At 34.9% G+C, this 17,672-nt stretch overlaps 1 protein-coding gene across 1 annotated transcript; it reads left to right on the top strand.

The window, feature by feature from the left end:
- Positions 1 to 4,888: 4,888 nt before the first annotated feature.
- Positions 4,889 to 12,677, top strand: LOC110725305 (histone acetyltransferase of the MYST family 1-like). The gene is made up of 9 exons (XM_021904797.1): positions 4,889 to 5,334; positions 7,441 to 7,529; positions 7,904 to 7,963; positions 9,605 to 9,814; positions 11,151 to 11,219; positions 11,408 to 11,569; positions 11,684 to 11,777; positions 11,954 to 12,096; positions 12,250 to 12,677. Exons 1-9 carry the CDS (start codon positions 5,022 to 5,024, stop codon positions 12,451 to 12,453), a joined length of 1,344 nt encoding a protein of 447 aa, XP_021760489.1. The 5' UTR covers positions 4,889 to 5,021; the 3' UTR covers positions 12,454 to 12,677.
- Positions 12,678 to 17,672: the final 4,995 nt, after the last annotated feature.

The following is a 17,672-nucleotide window of genomic DNA, read 5'->3' as shown; positions in this document are numbered from 1 at the left end:
ATGCAAATGAATACATAGAAGAATGAATATGTATTACAAAATACTTGTATTTGAATACTTACATTACTAGTGGCGGGCCTGGCCCCCCAATTTATTGCAAATTATTATCCGATAAAGGTTTTCAAAAAAAAAAAAAAAAAGACTATTATGCAAAGTAATATGATTTTATTATTTTAGGAAAGTTAAAATAATTGTCGTAATACATAATCATTACGTAGTATTTTGGGGTGTGTCCAAAGGTTATACTTGAATTTGCATTTATATAAAATCGAATTAAGAAATTTCTAGTTTAGTTTTACGTTCCTTGAAAGGGATTTGTTAAACATCGCCCACAAATTACTACATAAAGCCTGCAAAATATACTTGGTTTGACACTTTTGCCCATTTGTGAATTCTAAACGAAAAATTATGACGTCGGAAAATCAAATTAAAAAAGACACTTGGTTTGACAGTTTTGGCCATTTGTGGAATCTTACCAAAAACGAAAAACTCTGGCATCGAAAAATCAAATTGAAAAAGACACTTGGTTTGACACTTTTGGCCATTTGTGAAATCTTACCATAAAACGAAAAATTCTGACATCGAAAAATGTGGAGCCGTACTAGGTTCGCGCGGGAGACCGGAGAGCCGAGGGACGCCGAAGAGTCGTCGTCGTCGCAGCAAAACGAGGTAAAACATCGTCGGAGGCGTGACCATGGACCACCACCGTCATGGTCGGGGCGCATGGCCGGGACGCCGGTGCCATGGCGGTGGCGCCTGGCTAGGACGCCGGCACCGTGGAGGTGGCGCCTGGCCAGGACGCCGGAACCGTGGTGATGGCTTCCAGGCTAGGCGCCACGCCCACGGTCCTGGCTTCCTGGTCAGGCGTCACTCCCACTGTGGCGGCGTCCTGGCCACTGCCATGGTAGTGGTGGCCCAGCCAGGCGCCACTGCCTTTATTTTTTTTTTTAATTTTTTTGTTTTGTTTTTTTTTGTTTTGTTTTTTTTTGTTTTGTTTATAAATTTGAAAAATTAAAATTCTAAAAAAAAAAAAGAAAATGTTTTATTTGTAATTATGTTTTAAATATTTGTTAATAAATTTATTTTGTATGTGGAAATTCGGTTTTAAATTTTTTTGTTTTTTTTTTGTTATTAAATTTGAGAAATTTAAATTGTAAAAAAAAAAATGTATAACTTGAAATAATGTTTTACATATTTGCTAATAAATTTATTTTATAATTTTGTACGTGGAAATTAGATTTGTGTTAATAATTTACAAAAAAATTAATTATGTTTTAATTTTGTTTGTGTATGAATACTTTTACACATAATTATGTTTTAATTTTGTATGTGTATGAATACTTTTATAAATGATTATGTTTGAATTTTGTATGTGTATGAATACTGTTATACATAATTATGTTTTTAATTTTGTGTTAATTTACGCTTTACATAATTATATGTATTTAAATATAATATCTAATTTATGCAGGATTACGGTGGAGACGGAAATGATTACAGTAGGATATTTGTACATGATGGTCCCTTCGAAGATGCTCAACAAGCGATTGATTGGGCTAAATAGGTTGCAATTACTTCTGGTTTTTGCTTGGTAGTAACAAGTCATAAATCTCAACGGGATGGTAGAATGGATCGCATTTTGAGATGCGACCGTTATCGCAAAAGAGAAGAAAGAGATTTCAGTACAGCCACTTGGTTTGATACAAAGCGGAAAGGTTGTGGGTGTGAGTTCAGAGTAAAGGTTCGGCAACTAGAGAGTCGTGAAGGTTGGGAAGTGAAGGGTTACTCCAAATGGGGGTATCACAACCATGAGATGATAGTATATGAAGTGGGTCATCGACAGTTGAGCGGCTTAAGTCCTGCTGCAAAACTGGTTGTCAAAGAAATGAGTGATGCTCAAGTGAAGCCTGCTAAAATATTAGCATCTGTGCTAGAGAAATTTCCTGAAGACCAGCCAAATCGAAGACACATCTACAACGTCAGACAGCAACTGAGGTTTGAACGGTCAGAGGGAAGAAACCCTATACATCAGCTTCTACACCAGGCGCAAGCACGTGGTTACCTGTTCTGGTATGATTCTGTTAATTTCTCTACGAGCCGAGGCCGAAATACCACGGGATCTAAGATGTCTGGGCCCCGAGCTCTCCATCGAGTAGTTTCCAGACCTAATAAGGTCTAAATTCTTCCCCGCACCATGACGAAAATGCGACACCTTCAAAAAATTAAAAAATGTATACACATTAAAAAAATTATAAGAAAAATAACTACCAAAAACCAAATCAAATGAACTAAAAAAATACTAGCAAACTACCCTAAAAAAGAAATTAACAAAACACTTAAAATAAATTACAGAATAAAATATACACAAACAAAGAAAAAAAAAAACCAACACATACAAAATTATATAAACATAAAAGAAAAAAAATAACCTAAACGAAAATATATCAACTAAACAGAGAAACATACTAACAAATTGCAATAACAAATATAAAAAAAAATTGTACAAAACAAACATACAAAGAAATGTAAAGGAAGTATAAACGTAAAAAAAATACAACAAAATTGAAAAAAACTTACAAAAACATAAAACAGAAACAAAATTTTATTTTCAAAAAAAAATTAGGGGAAAAAACAAAAAACAAAAAACAAAAACATAAAAAAATTATGATTTTCAAAAAAATAATGATTTTCAAAAAAATAAACAAAATAAAAAAAAAACTGGTTTTAAAAAAAAACCATAAAAAAAAACAAAAACCCAGAGAAAAATACTCAAAAAAATAAAAAACAACAAAAACATAAAAAAATTATGATTTTCAAAAAAATAAACAACATAAAAAAAAAAAAAAAAAAAAACTGATTTTCAAAAACAAAACCATAAAAAAACAAAAACCCAAACAAAATTACTTAAAAAAACAAAAAACATAAAAAAATAATGATTTTCCAAAAAAAAAAAAAAAAAAAAAAAAAAACTGATTTTCCAAAAAAAAAAAAAACCATAAAAAAACAAAAACTCAAAGAAAATTACTTAAAAAAAAAAAAAAACAGGTTTTGAAAAAAAAATTTCTGATTTCCAAAAAAAAAAAAAAAAAAAAACAGATTTAAAAAAAAAAAAAAAAAAAACCAAAAAAAAAAGGGGGCGCATGGCTGGGACGCCACGCCATGGGTGGCGGCGCCTGGCTAGGACGCCATTCCTGTGGTGGCGGCGCCAGATCCAGACGCCATGTTCGTGGTTCCGGCGTCTGATTCTGGCGCCACCACCGCCGCCGTGGCGTCCTCCCCATGCGCCCCACCTTGCCACGACGTTTTTTTTTTTTTTTTTTTATTTTTTAACGGAAAAAAACCAACCTTTCCACCGCGAGACCTCCTTCCCTTCGCCGCCAATTCTTTGCCTTGCCGCCTCGACATTGCCGGACTTTGATTTTTTTTTTTTAAAAAAACGTATAATGAAAGTGGCACAGATTTTTTTTGTTTGGGTGATGAGAGAGTGTTTTTTTTTAGGTCAAAGGCAATATTGTCAATTCAATGGAAATGTGTGGGCTTTAGTTGGTAATTTGTAGGCGATGTTTAGCAATTCGCCCTTGAAAAACCCGATGTGAGGTTTCTATTCCGATTTGATTCATATATTACAATTTTTTTTATATTTTTTAAGGAGTAATTTTTATAATTACGATTAATACCATTTTTTAATCCCAACTTTCACCAATTTATTTTTATTAATCCCAACTTTGGATTATTCCTCAATAATCTCAACTTTAAGGTGGGTTATCATTCTTCATACCCAAACCGGTCAACAAAAGTCAACAACCTTCTATTGTAGGTTGCTGGACACGTGTCGCCACGTGAGTGGTCCAATTTTTTTTTTTTTTTTTTTACTGAACCCAATTTTTTTTTTAAAAAGAAAGAACAGAAAAAACTGACTCAGCCATACAGCCACCCCAATCGCCACCCTAACCTGTCGCCGCACAGTCGCTACCCACCTAAACCACCTCCTTTCCCGACCAACCAACCAGAAACGACCCCCTCTCCCCAGCTCCACCGTTGAAATCGGCCAAAAGCCCAAACCCTTTCCCTTGAAACCACTCCCATCCCTCAAAATCGCCCAATCTGCGAGAACAAAGGCGGGGTATGGTGTTTGACAGTAAAGGGTGGAGAGAGAAAAGCAAAAAGGGAGGGGGTACGGTGTTTGACGGTGTTAGAACACTCGGTCCTTCCACATGAACTTGACCGAAATATCCTCATTCCCCAGCCCCGCCCCCGAAACCACCCCAAACTCGAAGTCCCACCCCAAACCACCGTAAACCCACTCGAAAACCACCCTAAAACGAAACCCACATCACCCTAAACCAATCGGAAACCACCCAAAATCAAACCCCAACCCCGAAACTACCCTAAACCCACTTGAAAAATACCTCAAAATCGAACCCTCACCCTGAAACCGCCCTAAACTCACCCCGAAACCACTCTAGTGATAGAGGACCACTAGATTTAGGGTGCGGAAGGGAGAGAGAGAAAACGGGGAAGGGGAGGTGCCGGAATCCTTAGGTGGCCGGACAAAGAGGTGGAGGTGGTGGTTTTCGGTCAGGTTGAGGAGTGGGGAGGAGGAGATTGAAGGAGGTTCACGGTGGGCTGGTAAAGGGAGGGGTTTTGTTGGTTTTTCCTTTTTTTTAAAGTTTTATTTTTTATTTTTTTGGTTTTCATTTTTGGACCAATAATTGCTCGACGTGTGGCATATATTATAAAAAGAAAAAAAAAACCTTTTCATCAAGTTGCCGGTTTTTGTAATTGAAGAAAGAAAAGACACCCTAAAGTTTGGATTATTGCAGAATAATCAAAAGTTGGGATTATTTAAAATAAACCATGCAAAGTTGTTATTAAAAAATGGTATTAATCCTTATAATTATAAGGGATTTAAAAGTATGTAAATCCCAAAATGAAAAAAAAAAAGAAAAAAAAAACTATCCAGACTAATTTTAGAGCGATAAACCGTTTATTCGAGGCTTGACTGAAAGAGGAAAAAGAAAATGGGGTCCTTAGATCCACCCTCAAATGCACAAGGCGGCAAAACCCTAATTCATGACGATGTCGACGATAATCAGCAATCCACCGCCGATGTTCGATCGGAGCTTTCGCCGGCGGCCAACGAAGACGTCGGAAGTCCACCGGAAAACGAAGGTTTGAAGAGAAGGAAGATTGGAGTGCTTCCTTTGGAGGTCGGCACTCGCGTCATGTGCCGTTGGCGCGACTCCAAATACCATCCTGTTAAGGTCATTGAGCGCCGGAAAGTGTCTTCCGGTGGCCCTAATGATTACGAGTACTATGTTCATTATACTGAGTGTATGATTTCTCTCTCATTTGCACTTTAATTTTTTTTTTTAATTTAATTTTGGGGGTTGATTGTGGTTGAAATTAGGGTTTGATGATAGTTGATTGTTTAATTTTCATGACAATTGAGGTTTGTCTGGTTTGGTGCTGAATTTTGTAGTTATTTGAGTAATTTTGGGGTTAGCTTTTGCCAAGATCACCAGAGCTACAATTTTATACGAAGCAGCTAATTTATTGTTGATTTTTGTTTAGCTTAAGAATATCGAAGACTAGCATCCTGAACGCGAATTTGAATGAAACTGTGTTTTGGACTGCTGAGTTGAAATTGATTAATATGACTTATATGGATTATTCTCTTAAGTATTTTGCTATTGTTTTTAACTCTTGTATAGGAAGAAGCTAGCGTGCGTGTTTGTGATGAAAATACGATCATGCATTTGTATTTGCTCATAGTATCTGCCCAAAAAAAAAAAAAAAAAGAAAAAAAAAATGAATATGTTCAAACCACAGAAGCAGATGATAATCACGTACTGCTTTCACCAGGAAATAGATATGTTGTTTCTACTCTTCGTCGATAGGTATACGCAACTCGGCTGAAATAGGCATGGAATCCAACTATTTAAATCACGAATCATAATTATGTGTATGTCCTAGAAAAAGTGTCAACTCTTTATGATATCTTAAAATGGTAGATATTTTATTTCCAAACAGAGAAGCATTTATAAACCTTCCATGGACCGGATCTATGTTTATAACGCTTGGATATAAACACTGCTAACAACCTTTTTAGATAGCTCAATGGAAACAATTAAAAAGGGAAAGAAAATAAGAGAGGGAATTTGGTCGTTTTGTATTATGTAAAAGTAAGTACGGAGTCTTATTTTCTTTTTCTTTCTTTCTTTTTTTTTTTTTTTTTTTTTTTTTTTCTCTTTGCTGATTGAAAATGAAAGAGATGATAAATCCGTCCCTACTGTCTATTCACAATCATCCTTTATTCTTCACTATTATTTCCATATCCCCTTTTCCCCTCTCACCCATCCTCAGTCATTGCCACCCACCTCAACCCTCATTTCCGCCGCTGACTTATTCCCTTGCTTACATTGGCAAAGAATAGAAATTGAAGTTCATTGGTAGCCTATTGGAGGATAAATTTGACCTTAAGTTCAAACTTTAAAGCAAATGACATGAATTTGTTTCTCTTCCCTTGGTTTGGTTAGTAGGCAAGTTTTGACCGTATGGTTGTAGTTTGGGGCAGGAGGAGGGGAGGAGGGTTGCATGGTAGTTTTATCTTGGAGACATTTAAGGTGATTGTTTTTGTCGTGAGAGGATTGAAGTTGTGTGGTTTTTGGTGTGAAAGACTCTGAGGGATCAAGGCCTTTGGTTTGGTTGATGAAGGGGATTGGCATCAGGCTGTGGGGGGCTGATCATGAACTGTGGCTAGGCGCTTTTGGGTGTTCAGTGGCTTATGGAATGACCAGATGAGGGGAATTGGGGCTAGTGGTTTTGGAAATTATTAGAATGTTGCAAAGGAAGGGATTTGCTTCTGGTTTTGAGGTAACACAATTTTTATGAAAAGTATAACCAGCTCGTCTCCACAATAACCTATTTACGCTAGGTAACCGAAAACTCAAAAATAGAGCTGAGTGACTGCTCTTCATGAACAGGGGTCCATAAGTAAGCAAGTAAACTGCCCTGTTTGTGGCTAAAATCTATTGAGTAGTAAACATGGCTTAATGAAGGTAACATTAAAGCTATCTTAGATGTGGAATTGGCTTTGTGTTGGTGTTGTGAGAAAGGGGGAGGAGGTGGAATTCATTGGATGGGTGGGCTGGGGAATGTGGTTAGGGATTGTATAAAGAGTGCGAAGCACTAACTAAGGAAAATAAGCTGACCCCTGATTGTGTCACTTCTAACCAAGAAGCCCCCAGTTTGCACTTCCTTTTAGGATTTGGTGGGTGGAGTGGTGGTTGGGTAGGGTGTCGGCAATATATTGTGGAACAAGTACACATGGAATGTGCCTGAAATTGACTGCTTTCAGTGATCATTTCCTCACGATTATCATACTGTCTATCTTTGATGAAGGTTGCTAATAGCATGGTCTTTTGTCATTCTTATCAGTTAACAGGAGGCTTGATGAGTGGGTTAAGCTTGATCAACTTGATCTTGATTCAGTGGAGGCTGTTGTTGATGAGAAGGTAGAAGATAAGGTAAGTCTATTGGATACCTCTATTATGTACTTTCGCTGTAATAGAATGATGAAATTTGCATACCTAAAGCTTCTTAAGCCTTGCATAAGCTCTTTCTTTGCTTAATGTTCTTAGTCCTATGAAGGGTGATATCATATTAAAAGACCATCTTTAACTGATTATTTCCTGGCAAGCCCCCTTCTTTTTCCACCGAATTTTCTTTATCTATACCTGCTATTCTTGCCCTTTCTCCTCCCTGGTTTTCTCCCCTTTTATTGTTCTTCTCTCTCTAAAATGTTCTTTTATCACATGTAATATCTTTTGGCTTGGAATCTATTGCCTACCCTCCCTTTTTAACGCGTTGAGTGGATGTTCTGACAAAGGGTTTCTCCTAGGTTACAAGCTTGAAGATGACTCGCCATCAGAAACGTAAAATTGATGAGATTCATGTGGAGGTATGTTTGATTACTGTTATCTGCTGAATTCTTCATGTTATCTATGGTTAGTAGAATTGACTTGTTCACATTTGATTACAATGGAGAAGTTGAACTTAGTGAGGATATGAACATGACTGAAGTGCAACAACATTGTTATAACTCTTTTCTTGTCCATAATTCTGCAAATACTGCTGCTTTGATGTGCAAACTTTGTGCACTCTGTAGCAATGATATCTTATGTCTATGTAAAAATAGGCAACCTAGAGGGAGTAGTGATAGGTGAACTTGGTTTGCTTATATTTTCCTCATTATTTTATGTTTTGTTATGACGCTTGTATATCTGTTAAACTTACCGTTGCCTTGAATCTTGAATGAAATGTGAAGTTCATTTAAATCTTGAGATTGTGTGTTAGGAAAAGCTTATAAATGTGTTATGCTATATATTACATTTACTAATTTGGAAGGTTCCCTATCAAGTTGGGTTTTACTTGGGGTGAGGTGGGGGAACTATTTTATTTGGTGACGACCGAGGCTTTATCATTTTGTGCTGAGTTATTTCTCACTTTAATGGCTAGACTTAGTAGGATGGCTTGGCTTTTGGGATGTTCTTGGATTAGTAGGAGGTTCTTTCGAGGGCTGTTCCATACTGTGAATTGTGGTTTTGGCCTTTTGGGTGAGTTTCTATCAAATTGGTGGCCATGGAGAACCACAAGGGCACTGTGTTCAATCTGAACTGACGTTTGGTGGCTTTGCTTGTTACCACAGTTGTGGTCAACCCATAGTAATCCAATTGGGCCTTTTAGTCCTGAACATGGGTGTCTGTGTTCAAAGTTTAATTATCTGCCACTTAAATTTGTTTGAAAACATTACAGATGGGTTCCTCCCTATATATATGCTTTTAAAATTATTGTGTTGCTATTTTCGTTCATCAAAATTAGTGACATTGTTGCTTGTCTTAGCGACTTGTAGTTGGGCTTTATGAGTAAAATCTACTTTGTACTTACCAGTTTTCTTGTATTATTATAGCTATCCCATACAAATTGTTCTTTTGGTTTCCTCCTATTTTCTTTTAGAAGCACATAATTACGTCAAGGCCTCCTCACGTGTATTACATTTTACATACGATGTGAGACTGCATGCAATATCCTTCAGACTTTTCATCTCCGTGCTTGACAACATTAAGGTTTTGATATATCTGTTGGGTTTAGTTTATATAGTATGTGATTTATCTTACTATGAGTTTATATAGTGTGTGATTTATCTCACTATGTTTACGGGATAACATAAAACTCAACAACGTGATGAAGTTGTAGTAGAGACGGGACTTAAATCTGCACGTAAATACTGTGCCTTGATGGCCTGTCCTGTATAGGTCTGTACTTGATACTAGCCAGTGAGTGTTAGAATTGTTTGGAGGAATTGAATTTTACCAGCTCAGCATATAAAAACTTGAGCAGTGAGTACTATCATTAATTATTAAATGGCATATATTCAGAATTTTTTTGATCTCCACCATTGGTCAGTGGAGTTTAGGATGAATTGTTTGCCATAATGAGGATTTTTTCCTAGTGATTTAGATGTCAGCTCTCATGCCTGGATATAAATATTTTCTTCTCAAGGTATGTTGTGCTTATGAGGCTTGTAATACTTTATGTTCAGGGTCATGAGGAGCTTGATGCGGCAAGTTTGCGCGAGCATGAGGAATTTACAAAAGTAAAAAATATAGCAACTATTGAACTTGGTAGATATGAGATTGAGACTTGGTACTTCTCTCCCTTTCCACCAGAGTACAATGATTGCGTGAAGCTGTACTTTTGTGAATTCTGCCTCAATTTCATGAAGCATAAAGAACAATTACAGAGGCACATGGTAAGCTTTTTCCGTCTCGCTTTCGGTTTTTTTGTCACTAGAGAAGTGATTGCAGGATTGGAATTGTTTTGTTTATTGTACTTTGGTTTAAATAGAAGAGTCAGGCAGTCAGCCTTCGATATGGTGTCTAATAATTTTGAAGAATTGTGCATTTATACCCATGACCTTACACAGGTATGGCCGTATGGAAAGATAAACGAAGGTATACAACAACATAGTTCTGGTTTTTTGGAGGATAGATTGTGTGTTTCTCGTGTCTGTGTTGTTTTGCTATTGTTACTTTTTCTTGCTCTTCTCCTTTTGTCCCCATCCAACCAATAAAAGCCAGGTCATTGGCAATATAATCATATACCTCCTCCGTTCTAGTAATATTGCAACAAGGATGAAATTACGCATTCCAAAGCACGTTTTGTATGTTAAATATTTGTAATTATATAAAAGTTGATATTATGAAAGTATGATACGAGATGAATATAGCAAGACCCTACATGACTATATTTTTCTTAACATATTAATAATAATACGTGGTCAAGCATGAGCGATGAATAGTGCAAAAGTTCAATTGTTGCAATATTACTAAAATGGAGGAAGTATACTTAAATGTTGAGCTGGGCTTATGTTTCTTTTGTTAATGTATAACGATGTTAAGGGTTTATTCTTATAATTGGTTGGAAGCTCATTGGATTTTTTATTTTATATATTATGATTGTACATCTGTTGACTTCTGATTTGTGCTTTCTTTTGTTATCTGCTGAATTGTTTGAAATTTACTTTTATGACGTGTTTCCCATCTTTTGCAAATTACTTACAAGTACCAACAGTTGAATTGTTACCTGGATATCGGATATCATGGTTTATGATTGGCTTGGAAGTCTTTCTAAATTATCATTTAAGACCATACCTTTATGGCTGTGCCACTTGAGTTTGTATATAATCATCTTTAGTTATGTACTTGAGTCTCCAATCTCCATAGTCAATTTTGTTATGCTTCTTTTGAGAGGTCATGGTCACCATGATATTCAAGGTAGAATGTGTTTGATGACTTGTCTGTCAGTCATTAGTTTCTGAATTCATGATCGGTTTGGTTCTGCAACTTTTTTTTTTTCATTTTTTTGGTTCCAATTTACTCTGTGGTTTGTTTATGATCATTTTCAGTCATGGACTTATCAGTAATTCAGTATCTAATTTGCTGCTGTTTTTATCTGAGATACATATGAGAATATTAATGTAAAATTTCCCCTGAAATGCCATTCCCTAATGTTTTTCGATCCGACCTTTTTCTCTGGCAATATCGATCTTGTGCTCTAAATGTCCGATAATTTATTTCTGGTTGCAGAGAAAATGTGATCTTAAGCACCCCCCTGGCGATGAGATTTACCGGAGTGGAACTTTGTCAATGTTTGAGGTCTCTCTCTCTCTCCCCCTCCCCTCTGTAGTCTCTCCTTCTCCCCCTGTTTTGGTTTCCTTCTCCCGGGTAAGGGAGACTGGAATTGCAAGAGATTAAGAACTTTAATTAAATGAGATTTTAGTTTGTTAATTTTTTCAACACAACTTTTGTTCTGATTTCCACATCATTTTTGATGCTTTATACAGATTGATGGCAAGAAAAACAAGGTTTATGGGCAGAATCTTTGTTATTTGGCAAAGTTATTTCTTGATCACAAGACGCTTTATTATGATGTCGACCTTTTTCTATTTTATGTTCTCTGTGAATGTGATGATCGAGGTTGTCACATGGTTGGCTATTTTTCGAAGGTAATGCTTTGCTTTTTTATTTGTAACTGTTAGGAAGCTTCTTCTTTTGAGACCCTCTAGTCTGGCTTCACTTGTTTGACAACTTATCTTTGGCTTCACTTGTTAACTATGCAGGAAAAACACTCAGAGGAATCCTATAATTTGGCTTGTATTCTTACTCTTCCTCCTTACCAGAGGAAAGGCTACGGCAAATTCCTTATTGCATTTTGTAAGCCTCTGCCCTTATCAATTTCTCTAGTAATTTTTGCTCTTTTAGCCATATCGGTTCAGTGCTTCTAAAGATGCAATGCAGGAAGGGCTGTTATGGTCTTATACTTGGCATTTTGCTAATATATGCATAGCCATTTTTCGCTTTGTTGCTAACATTAGCTGTGGATGCAACAGCTTATGAACTTTCTAAGAAAGAAGGTAAAGTGGGCACACCTGAAAGGCCACTCTCAGATCTGGGGCTGTTGAGCTACAGGGGATACTGGACACGTGTTCTTCTGGATATCTTGAAGAAGCACAAGGGAAACATATCTATTAAGGTTTGTAGAATGAAAACCTTTTTTTATCTCATTTTTTTTGTAGACTTGAAACTTCTTAGGATCCCTGTACCTATTTTAGTGATTTTGGCTAAAACTTTTGCACTTTTGTTTTCCTGCTCAATTGTGACGAATATGTGGCTTCTTGTTTTGCAGGAGCTCAGTGACATGACAGCTATCAAAGCAGAGGATATATTATCTACTCTCCAGAGTCTGGAGCTGATCCAATATCGCAAAGGGCAACATGTTATATGTGCAGATCCAAAGGTTTTGGATCGTCATTTAAAAGCTGCTGGACGCGGTGGTTTGGATGTGGATGTTTCCAAGCTGATCTGGACTCCTTATAAGGAGCAAGGCTGATGGCTTCTCTTCATACCCCCCCCCCCCTCGTCAGCTAGCTAATGTAAATCTTCAATTAAAGTTCAACTAGTAGTAACTTAGAGATCAAGCTTAGTTGTTTTACTACTGACCCATGTAATATAGGTTCGAATATTGTATGTAAAATTGTATTTTGCTGATAATCCATCTGTTGCATTGCTTTCAGATGCAATATAATCTGTTTGCCCGAGCTCCATTTTAGATTATATCATCACTCGATTAAACTGTTTCAGAATGCTAGTGTTTAACTCAGATCAGTCATTTTTTCCACTGATTATGTTCCTATCAACTGACATTCGTTGTACCGAAAAATTACCCTGTGCAATCTATTTCCCAACAGATTTGCAGATATGCATTACATAACAATGATAACATGTTTGAAAAATAAATGGTACAAATTAAAGAGCACTGCAATACTAATAAAACTTGAATTAGTACTTTCAGTAAAACTATGTATTGCATAAGAGCAAAATCTATTCAAATTAAAGGGAAAAAATCAACCAACTATTGCATTTACAACTTTATATCCATCCAAATTTTTGTTTCTCTCAGCAGTCATACAGTAGTTGACTGAAGTAATAAAGTACAACTCTGTTGAGAAACTTGAAGCTGTAAACCCTTCAATGGAGCTCCACCTGATCTTCTCTTCCACAAACTCGCATTTTCGCCATTATTATTCTCCTGCTGCTGCTGCTTCTGCTTCACTACTGGCAATGGCGGATCCAAATCAACCAAATTTACCAAACAACCCTTATCATTTTCATTATTATTATTATTATTATTACCACAATTCCCTTCATTATTAGATCTAGATATTATAGTACCATGATTATCTCTTACACTTCTAGTATTTAACTTTGTTCCTCTACTCCTAATACTATTACTACTATTATTACTATTTATAGTACTTCTTCCTGCAATGATCTTCCCTTTCCTAGGCACGGCAGCAGCGGCGATGGCGGTTTTTGGGCTGCTAGTCAGGCTTTTGGTAGAGAAGAATCTTATAAGGTTATGATACTTGACAATACTACTGCTGCTGCTGTAGTTGCTGCTGATCTGATCACTTTTCATGTTGTTACTAGGACTGCTAGTACTACTAGCAGTAAAACCACCAACAAAACTCATACTTGGAAATCCAACCACTTTGTTGTTCCTCTTCACCTGACCCATGCACCCAACTCTAGGAGACAAAGGTTCATCGGAGACAGTGGAGGAGGAGGAGGAAGAGGTTGAGGCGTTACGACGGTGCGAAAGCTTAATGACTTGTTTGGTTGATGAAGAGCATAACATTGGCAAGAATTTGCTCCTTTGATGGTGATGATGTTGTTCATGTTCTTGTTGAAGTTGTTGGTGTTGGTTGTATTTGTTTCTCATTATGCTTGAAAAAGTTATTTTTTTTTTTTTTTATTTTTTATTTTTTGAATGTTATCAAACAAATTGGAAAAACCAATTTATATGAAAATATTGATGAAGTTTTTTGTCAATTTTTTTTGTTTCTCTAATCTAATCTATGAATAAGAGAGGAAGAATGAAAGAGAAAAAAAAAAAAAAAAAAGAGGGTAGAGAGAATATGGGAAAGATTGTGAAAATGGTGGGATTTGAAGAAAAGGGGTGTAATTGTGTAAAGGTGAGTGAATTAGATGTGAAACAGTGAATGGAAGAGTGGGGGCCAGCTGATAGGGAAGAGACAAGGTAACCTATTTAATAATGCAATGAATTAGTCAATCTCACTAATCTCTAACGGCCACTGTTACATTGCTGTTATTAATTAATTGGGCTGACCCTCTGACCGCGCTCATTTTTCAAATCATAATCAACCATTTTTTTTAATTAATGAATAACGATTACTTGATTGCCTCCTTGTTTAATGTTTGTTTCATTTGCCCTTTTGCATTGTTTTCAAACATGAAACTTGACATTACATAGTAGTTTAAGGAATTATGAAAAAATAAAATGTGACCCGACTGACCCCCTAATTTTTACCATATATAGTACGAGTAATAAGCTATTTTAAGTTATTGAATGATAAAATTCAACTAGTTGCTCTTAAAACATTAAAGACCATTGTCCGACTAAATATTATTGGACATTTACAAAGTACGAGTAACTTTTCATATATTTTACTTAATTTTAAAGCATTTTAGTGTAATTTTATATCTCTTAAAAGTTTTGGACACAACAGCAATTTACTAATTATCTAAAATGATGAAAGAGTAGCCATGATCCATGATATAATTAAATTAGAAACATAGAATGGTACATTAGTATTAATCCATGATCTAATTAAACAGACACGGTAAAAGTAAAAATATCATAGGTAAAAAATGAAAATAAGGGACCATGACGTTGGAGACTGCATTAATTTGCCTGACTGCCAAATAGTTGTGGCAATTAGCAAATGGTAAAAATGTAGCATCCCCCTAAAAATTCTTTTTTCTGGAGTTTAACATGACATGAAGCAATCAAATTTTAATACTGTCATTAATGCTTGAAATAAATAATTAAATAGTGTAACAGCAAAGGTAAAATTTGTTTTACATATACTTGGAAAAAAGATTCATTTTTTACTTTAATAATGTACTTGTAGTTACTGCTCTGCTCTCTTTGTTGCAGGGAACGTACGCATGGCCTGCAGCATGATGCCATCACAAATAATTTAATGTACTGGCCTACTACTACTATTATGCTAAATTATATGCCATCAAAATTAGATCAAATTTAAAAAAATTCAAAGTTTTTGGGAAATTGTAATGGAATGCCAAGCACACCTTATAAGAAGTTTTAATCATAGCGTTAAGTTTTTTGTGTTTGATTTTATGGGGCATGCGTCATTATGTAAGATCAAACTCCATTGTTATTACTATGAGTAACGAGTATCTTTCACTATGAATTGCTTACTGGTGAAACAAAAACAAAATTATGGACTACCTTCTCCATTCCTTTTTGCATTGTTACATATATTTCATTTGAAATCTTTTTATGAGATGAATTTTTTTTTAAATAAGATTCATGTTGATATAGAATTATATTTTTAAGGACAATTTTCATTCTTGTAATAGCAAACATCGAAAATCATTATTCTTATTGTTTTAACAATGATTGATACGAGAGTTGAACATAGATTATCGCTCTTAAATCTTCATTGAATAATTTGTGGTGATCTAGCTTAGCTACCTTTAAAGTTCAGCCCTTATGACAATTGTTTTTTCCCATTAATTTTATCAAATGTTATAGACTTATGGAGGGTGTATTCTTCTTCTTTTTTTTTTTTTTTTTTTTTTTTTTTTTTTTTTTTATTAATCTAATCATCAAGCGTATAATGTTAATTGAAAAAAGGTGACTTGATTTGTATTAGAAGTTGAATTTAGTAAAATTAATTTTCTTTTCATAATACTTGTATTAAAAGATGTCGTGCCTATTTCTGTAAAATGTATAACATAAATATTAAATACGGAATAGTAAAAAAGTTGACGGCAATTACGTATGAGAGAATATCAAGGGAAGAAGTCAATAAACTTCGTATGTCAATTTTCAGCAAGTCTAGCCATTTCTCACTAATCTTGGTTGCTTATTCATACATAATTAATAAATAGTGTGATAAAATTTCGTAAAGTAGGTGAATACCTACCATTTTCGACTTTATTTAGCCTACGATAATGATATATATTTGCCTTGATTGTTGACTGTATGGAGCAAATTACACGTTTTCAAATTATTTCTTGTTCTTGGTCAATATATATGTTTAGCTAGTGATTGAGTTTGCTGAAAATGATAGAAGTCATGAAAATGTTCAAGAGTAAATAAGGGGTTTAATTATTCATGCCTTGAATGATTCATAAGCAATAATACGGACCAATTCAATTAAAATTTAATTATGTATTTAATTAGGATAATGATTATCAGTATTAGTAAATATCTCTTAAGTCCTTTACTTTACCTTATCTTTTGTGAATTATGTGTTAGGTCAATTAATATAATCTTACTTAATTTGTACAGTGTAGTTTGTTGGATATAGCTTTTGTATTAGGGAAAAAGGTAAGGGAGTTAGGGAGTACATCCAATCCCTTAATTAGGTAAATAATTAATCTATAGGTTGTCAGTTGTCACTTTGTTAGTGATGCATGAGTAATGATATGAGATGGAACAATCGATTTAAACTTTATTAATTTTGTCTCAATCATACGAAGTATAACAATTATTTCACTACTTTTATATATATAAAAAAATAAATTATTTTACTAGTGTAGCTTTTTTTAATTAACATCTTATTGACCATCTCTGCCAATGCATGCATGATCTCAGCATGAGTCGTAATTAATATTGGAAAAATGATAATTTTTATTAGCTTGCTATATTTGAAATTCAGTCAAATATTTTGAGACAATGTGTAATAGATATATGGTCTTTATATCATTTTGAGATAATATTAGTAAATGCTTTCATTGAATACCAATAAGGTATACCATATCACATTAATTTATTTAAATTCCTCTATGAGACATGCATTACAATTAAATTCATAGTATTATATATACATGTATAGTCTACGACACATGTAATTTGTACGCATATAAAGGATACAAGATCGATTTGATCTCCACACACCACCACCCACCAACCAGTGTGTAAAGAACACACATTCGTGTTTATTGGCCTGTACAAACTAGCAAGAGCACCATTTTACACCTTTGCAAGTTTATTATGCAATACTTCACAATTCCAAACAATAATATGTGCTATGAATCAATCAATATTAATGTATATAATGTAAGCAAGCATAATATTACGACTTTATGAGTCTTATTTCAACATATATCATTGAATTGCCGTTTCTTTAAGATACGTAGTATAATATTTCACTAAGGTAGCTACTTACGAAATTCATGTTCATAAATTGCAAACTATATGCTACATATATTATATAAAGTAAACGTGTTTCGAAGAAAAAAGTAGGAAACAAAATAAAAAAGAGAGTTGTACTGGTAGTAAGTTTTAGTGGTTGCGAAATGTAAAGGCCATGGTTGGTGGAACAATGCACATGCAAAAGTACGCCGGTGTTATGTCGCAATTCAATTTTTATTTTATTTTAAAATAAGAAATGTTTGATTTCAGACATATATGTTCACATCTTCCCCGACCTTCTTCACATGGCTCATTCCACCTTTCTTCATCTTTATTTCTTATTTTATTATTGCTCTATT

This window comes from Chenopodium quinoa, unplaced genomic scaffold (genome assembly GCF_001683475.1).
Source record: "Chenopodium quinoa cultivar QQ74 unplaced genomic scaffold, ASM168347v1, whole genome shotgun sequence".
Classification (NCBI taxonomy): domain Eukaryota; kingdom Viridiplantae; phylum Streptophyta; class Magnoliopsida; order Caryophyllales; family Amaranthaceae; genus Chenopodium; species Chenopodium quinoa.
The sequence above is the reverse complement of the archived record's forward strand: the minus strand, read 5'-3'. Positions and strand labels throughout refer to the sequence as shown.